The sequence below is a fragment of the Brachyhypopomus gauderio genome, chromosome 1 (genome assembly GCF_052324685.1).
Source record: "Brachyhypopomus gauderio isolate BG-103 chromosome 1, BGAUD_0.2, whole genome shotgun sequence".
In the NCBI taxonomy this organism is placed as follows: Eukaryota; Metazoa; Chordata; class Actinopteri; order Gymnotiformes; family Hypopomidae; genus Brachyhypopomus; species Brachyhypopomus gauderio.
Window position 1 is genome coordinate 31,592,525 of NC_135211.1, and position 6,729 is coordinate 31,599,253.

General features: G+C 41.4%; 1 protein-coding gene across 3 annotated transcripts; it reads right to left on the bottom strand.

Moving 5' to 3' along the window:
- Positions 1 to 237: 237 nt before the first annotated feature.
- On the bottom strand, positions 238 to 6,563 carry tsen2 (TSEN2 tRNA splicing endonuclease subunit). 3 transcript variants are annotated; one of them, XM_077009571.1, is made up of 12 exons: positions 6,049 to 6,562; positions 4,215 to 4,281; positions 4,085 to 4,124; positions 3,242 to 3,803; positions 2,918 to 2,983; positions 2,212 to 2,262; positions 1,982 to 2,120; positions 1,309 to 1,345; positions 808 to 919; positions 627 to 713; positions 458 to 542; positions 238 to 372 (listed from the first exon to the last, which is right to left on the bottom strand). In XM_077009571.1, the coding sequence occupies exons 1-11, from the start codon at positions 6,238 to 6,240 to the stop codon at positions 483 to 485; spliced, it is 1,413 nt and encodes a 470-aa protein (XP_076865686.1). In that variant the 5' UTR covers positions 6,241 to 6,562; the 3' UTR covers positions 238 to 372; positions 458 to 482. The 3 variants fall into 3 exon arrangements, with proteins under 3 accessions (XP_076865686.1, XP_076865693.1, XP_076865676.1); XM_077009578.1 differs by lacking the exon at positions 238 to 372 and having other exon boundaries at positions 403 to 542; positions 6,049 to 6,160; positions 6,288 to 6,563; XM_077009561.1 differs by lacking the exon at positions 238 to 372 and having other exon boundaries at positions 403 to 542.
- Positions 6,564 to 6,729: the final 166 nt, after the last annotated feature.

Sequence of the window (6,729 nt, forward strand, 5' to 3'; positions counted from 1 at the left end):
ATTGTAATAATTAAGAACAAATAGAACTTTATGGAAATTGACACCTGTCCAAAACGTCTGATAAAAAGTAGATGTTCTGATTTAATAGAATGGGCAGACCTCAATAGTATATTTGCTTATTCATATGAGAAAAGTATTGCTGGATCTTGTATTAACATCCTTCAATAAACCAGGCTTCTCATTATATTTGGCTTTTGGGGCCTGCATAAAATCTTTTGTTTATAGAAAGTATAATATCCTCTCATAGACAATAAGCTAAACAATACAGAAGATCCTAGCATTGTTGGGAGGACACACCCTGGTGGGTTTAGTTTCAATGTGTCACTTAGCCTGTTGTTGCCTTCAGGTAATCCAGGAATCGCGTGTCTGTAGCTTCAATGAACATTAAAGAAAACAAATTAATGCAGTGCACAAGTTAACTTTATTGACACTGAAAGATAATCCATAAACAGCTTACTGTTTAACAAGCAATGAAATTCTGTCTAAATTTCTTCCTGCTCCGTGCGTTCTTTTGAAGATATCCATCTGCTTACAATTAGCTCCTGTAACAAAATCCCCACAAAGTCGTTAACACACATAAGAACTAAACATATTAATGAAATCAATAGCCCAGTCAAGTGTCTGACCTGAACTTTGACTCTCTTCAGGAATTCTGGTGAGAACACCTCGTCCCTCATATTTGGTGACGTGATTATGTAACAAAGCATCAGCTCCTGCGCAGCAGATATAGGGCAGATGAACCTCTGATTTCACTTTCTAACGCGTGTTATGTTGAAGTAGTCAGTTATAGCAACGACGGTGCGTCACCTTGGAGACGTTACCGGTGACTCTGCTGAGGGCGGCGAGTGACCTCCAGCTGAAGGCCCTCAGTGGAACACCTTGGAATGATTCTTCAACTTTCTCCACCACCACAGAGTAGCTGAAACACCACCCATACACACAGCTGGAATAAGGGGCAATACCACACTAAACATTCAACTGAGAAAGGCCCAGATCAGAGGCCCGTGATGTCATCAAACCTCGAAATACACATTTTCAAAATACATATTTTCTTATTGACCGACATTTTATAGAAGTGAACTTGTTTAAAGCAAAAAATATTTTTAAAAATCCGTGTAGGTATTTATAGGTATCTTTGGATGCCTGTTCTTCCTCTTGAGGTAAATATCCGTCTCTAAATAATCTACACATAACTTCTCTGTAACACACAGTTCTGTTGGGACAGGATGTCTCAACAAAGCTGCAGCTCCAATGCAGCTCCCCACCCAACACATCTCTAAACAATCCACATCATATTTCAACACCAACCTCGCATGATAAAACGGCGGCCCTTTCCGATACAGCACTGCGGAAGAAACCAAAATGTTAAAAGAAAACCTTAGTAGCTGGAACAACAACAACAAAAACAATGTTGTAACTCTACACAGCGCCAGGTACGAGAATCGTGTGTCAGAATGGAAGCTACTGAGTGCTGATGACTTCAGACTCGTGCCCTCCAAGCTCACTGCCAAGAGTCAGTTTCCTGGCCTCGACATTAAGACAGCAGACAAACTGGTAAGGGGATCAAGGGAAGCGATGCTTAGTGTGTGTGAATTATTCACCTCTTATTCTCCAGCATGAACCGAATGGAAAATCTACTGCACTGATTGCAATCACTCGACATCAAGAAATGAGAGACAAACATTTGAATAGGATACTCGGAAATTTATGAGGATTTCTCATTGCTAGTGTAAACATGTACTTAAACTTCAGGGTTTTCACTCACACACCCATTTAAAATTCATGATGGGCTGACTAATTACCGGAACCACCGAGTCCAGTCTACTGGGAACGGGTTAAGCACTGGGAACCAGTCTGAACTATACAACTAAGCTGTAGGGGGTTTCAAACCAAGCTCAGGTTTTTAAAGTGAAACACAACGTGTTACTTGGTAACTAGGACGTTCGAGTGTAGCCCGAGTGACGTGGTTAAACGTCCTTACACAAATCTGCTCCATATTTAATGCCCGACTTGGGCACCCAGCCTTTGCTGCGGAAGTAGTGATAGGCTGCGTACGAGGACTCAAAGTTGGGCTGTGCTGCACGAAACACAGCCCACACCTCCTGGACCGACAGGGGCTCCTGCAGAAGAAACCAGAAATCCCCTTTTTTTCATTCCGCCTGGAAAACAGAGATGTCACAGCATTCGACTAGAGCTTGTGTGTGTACCTACCCCATCATAATAGATCGACAAGCACCCAAGCGCAAAGACCAAGAAGAAAGCCTGCAATGTAGAAGAGTGAGAGTGACGGATGAGCCGAAGACGGCGGGTCTGCACGTCCTGGGACAGCTGGAATGAGGGAGCTCTAAGCTGCAATCTTATTATTGCTTTCTGGGACTTTGTACCAAGTCAACACAATGCATTTTGCTGAAAGGTAAAAACGACAACTTTGGACGGTAAATAACTGGACATTAAACAGCAAGCGTTCATTTTATACTTCCTCTATGACTGTTTGACGACACTCTCGGGTTCATTTGAGTCGGGTTACTCGTGTTCATCCACTAGAATTTTTACATCAACATGCTAATCCTTGAGGGGGCTTGTGTTAACATTAGCCTGTAGGGAGAGGAGCGTCAGGAGAGCTAGGCTTGGACACGTTTGCGGCTCCATTAACTGTTTGTGCTGGCTCGGTCTGCTGAATTCCCTCTATCAAATCCAGCTGTGACAATACGGCTTAATTGAGGCATTCATCTCGTCCCCACCTTTGCAAGAAAACAAATCAAGCTATTAATAGCAGGCCACTGTAATAGCGGTGTACTCTGGGGACCCATTACAAGACACAGCTGTATATACAGCTGTATATATATTAATATTAAGCCACAGCAATATGTATATGTTTTACAAAAGAGCACTCCATTATTTGAATTAAGTGCTTTACCTCTTCATAACTGAGCTGCAAGTACTCCATCATGTTAAAAGGGTCGATTCTGCAAACCAACTTGACCTTGGACACAGAAGGAAGAAGTGGTTAAGGGTTACTGCACGCACCTACTCTGGTACATCATCGGCTTACAAATGTCCACAGCTGAAGACAACATATTAGAGTGGGGAATCTGCCCTTTGCGGTGTTGAATGCAATTGCCTGTTAAGTGTGTCCCAGTTCAGATTTTTCAGAGGCTAAAGTGTTTCTTAACTGACCAGAACCCGCAAGAACCTTTAATGTTTTAAAACACATCATGCCGTCACATTTGTGCACATTTACATTGGAGGTGTTGTCCAGATTTGGATCGCCGCTGTCCTTTTCATTGGGTTCCTCTACCAGAACGTAGCCACAAGCTCCGGACGGTCCCCGTACTCGGGTGCCTGAGTTCGCCAGAACGCTCACAATCTGGCTCTCGTCTGGCCGACATCCACAGTGGACGATCCAGTCGTCATGTCTTCTGCATTTGACTGCTGCCATCACAGCTGGATCCACGGTCTCAGGCTCTTGAGGACAGAGTTCAGACAGTGGATCATGGAGGGCATTCTCCTGCCATTGCGGTGCTTCACCCTCTGGGCCTTTAAAGTCGTTTCCCTCATCGTTCGCATCTTTTTCAACGGTCGCTTCTTCCATCAACTGGTCCTGAGCCGTGCTGCCTGAAGGTGGCGCCAGAGGTGCTGTAGACTCTTGGTTTTGCTCAGAGCTGGACTGGTTGGTGCCATGCTCTCCTCTAAGGTCTAGCTCAACAGGATGTGTCAGCTTCTGCAGTATGTCGGTCACAACTTCTTCATCCAATCCCTGTGCGAGGAGCACCGAGCGGGCCCATCGCACATGTTTCTGGTACCTGGTAAAGATGAAACAGAGAGCAGAGGTTTTTCATTTAGGGTTTCATTTAGGATTATCTGACATTTCTCTCGCCTTCAGCCCTCTGTCTAATCTCTTTGCATTCTGATTATTTTTCCTGTTGTATTCTTAGAAGTTCATGTAATTTCTGTGAAAGTCTGCTGTTGCCTGATATATGCTGTGGAATATTTTACTTCTTGGAGATTACAAATCTCAGTATTGTTTTAACAATGAAAATAGAAACAATACAAAAATGCTATAATGTGGCGTCAGATTACTTACTTTGACAAGCAGATGACAGGCAAACATTCATCACCTTTGTCTAGAGAAAACAAACAATGCAAATCAACTGTTTATTGCACTTTAACTCAAGGCTTCAATATACTGACATTGACATCATGCCAATACCCACATTCCCAGCGTTGAGAAATACGGCACTCTGGTCCACTTCTCGACAGAACTCCTTTACCAAAGTAACCCTGAAATTATACACACACACACACACTTATTATTTTACACACTTTATTCTATTTTAGGAGTTCAAAGGCAAATGCATTTTTGTATGTTTCGCAGTGACGGCTCTTTTGTAAAAGAACATAGATCGATTAGCAGGTGTCCTGTTTCTTTATTGTATCTGTCCAACAGGGTTGGCGAGGGCTGGTGTTCACGCGCCATCACATCAGGTTTGGGCCTTTCAGGGTTTTTCACAAACACGTCACTCCATACAAACTCACACTGGATTTTCATGTAGGAAAATCATATGAAAACTTATATTAAATTCATGAGACCTTCCAAAATTCTTTAGTTTTACTCCAATTTTTTTGTGTGAATTTTTTATCTAATTTCTTTTAAACTATTTTATATTTTTTGCTGATATATAAAACAATGATGTTATATTACATCCTCATTGAATAATCATTGAATAATTTTTACTATTTCTTGTGATAGTGGACAAAACCAAAGTAACATGAAATATTTAATATTTCAAACTGAAATTCAACTGAAGTTGAGAAACACAAGTGGGATCTAAAGTGTGGCATCATGCATCAAGTTAGAACAGATAGAACTTCAGCAGCTCCTTGTCAATTCTCCGCTTAGCGAAACAACATTTTCCATTACTGTCCGTGGCAGTTTGCCTGTTATTGTAGGCTTTTTCCCAGGAGAGGAGGACTTGAACTCACTGTCACACCAAACTGCTTAATTTAATGATGAAATCAATTTGGATTGCAGTCTTTGACATGCTTCTCGGTATGTAGCAATCTGTTCTACAATAATCCCAAACCTGTTTCAGATGGGATTAGCCCAGACTTGATTTCTTGTTGTCGATTGCTACTAGTTGATGATGTGTGAAATTAGTTTAGTTGTACTAATTGACATACACGCCGTAACCTGTTAATTTATTGACCGCAGTGGAAAAACAAGATCAGTAGGCATCACAACGAGATGGAAAACCTCAGATCCATTTGAGCCCTTATGAAACATTGGGAAGAAACTGACATTGAAAAAATCTTGGCTAAAAGGTTTTAAAGGGAGCTGTAAGGGTTTTTAACCAGCCCGTAGAGGGTATTATTTACCAATATGGAGGCTGCACATGAAGTAACTATAAAAATTAAGTATTAAGTCATTTTATATACTGAAAATTAATATGAACACTTCCCCATAAAAGTGCTTCAATGAAAATGGAATAATTCTTGGGAAAATATAACAATATAAATTATAGATGTGACAAAAGTTTAACAGTATAAATTTGAAAACACGAGATTAAATTGGTTAAACTTTGATTTATATAAATATATTTTACAAAATATACTTTAAGCTTCTTGGAAATTCAGTACAAATTTCAAATCAATCCAGTGAGAAATAGGCAGTTGGTGAGGCTTACAATATACACAAGTACTGTAAAAGGGTTCGCTATATTTGCTATAGGATTTTGCAAGGTCTTGTGAAGTTTTCACATTACATTTTCAAGAAAATCATGACATGAAGCGGGAGTCCTAGGTGAACTGGCAAACACTAGCAACCATTGTAAACGTTTGTAAATATATATTTAATGTTAACTAATTTTCCTGCAAGTGCAAGACGTATAGTGGGTTGATGCTGTGGTTTGAGGGTGTTCCTAACGCGCAGCTCGGAGACTCCATGTGGCGCATGTTGTGTACCCAACACCGCACTGCACCCGCTCCCTGCACCACGGTGGGACACAGCTGAATAAAGACATGAACACATTCGCCAGAAGACAAGCCTACCTTTTCATATAGCGCTAGCATATGGTCAGTTCTCCTGACTATGACATGCCGATTGATTATTTCTGCGTGGTATATCTGGGTCTGGGGTTTCTGGTGCGAGGAAGCATCTTTGCTAAATGGAAGAGGAAGAGGAGTGTCAAATGATCCGTAAATCTTTGTCCTACGTTTCGGAGCCTGGAATATCGCTTCCATCACTGACGGGACAGGTCTAATGACCAGTCATGTTAATACAACCGTACTTGTCACGTCTGGAAGAAACCCTTTTTTACCGCTTTTCCCGTTTTGTCTCACGTTTTCAAACTTACTCAAAATGATATTAGTTAGCAAGCTAACAAGAAACGAGAACAGCTTTGGACGGTTTTAAACAAACGTGTTAATATCGCCGGAATAACCTTTACACGTGACATTATGAACAAAACGTGAGTTAAGTCCACTCGCTCGCGAACTAGGCTCCATACTGCTGACGTCCACGTGCTTCCGCACGAGGCCCAGGCGCGTGTCACAGTGAACTCTGTCCGACAGCGTTCGCGCATTTGTGTTTAGTTCCTACCATAGACTATAGCTATTTGATTTCTTACGAGCTCAAAAACGTTCCGAAAAGTATTAAAATAAGCGTCCACCATTTGCCCAACACGTGCAATGCAAATTAATATATTCACAAAGCATTGTTTGTGATTCGAA

Excerpts from the sequence above, each read along its gene's own strand:
- tsen2 (XM_077009571.1), bottom strand. The coding sequence starts at position 6,240 with ATGGAAGCGATATTCCAGGCTCCGAAACGTAGGACAAAGATTTACGGA. Across the intron at positions 4,282-6,048 it reads TGCTAGCGCTATATGAAAAG|GGTTACTTTGGTAAAGGAGT; the intron begins GTAGGCTTGTCT and ends GTATAATTTCAG. Across the intron at positions 4,125-4,214 it reads TATTTCTCAACGCTGGGAAT|ACAAAGGTGATGAATGTTTG; the intron begins GTGGGTATTGGC and ends TGTTTTCTCTAG.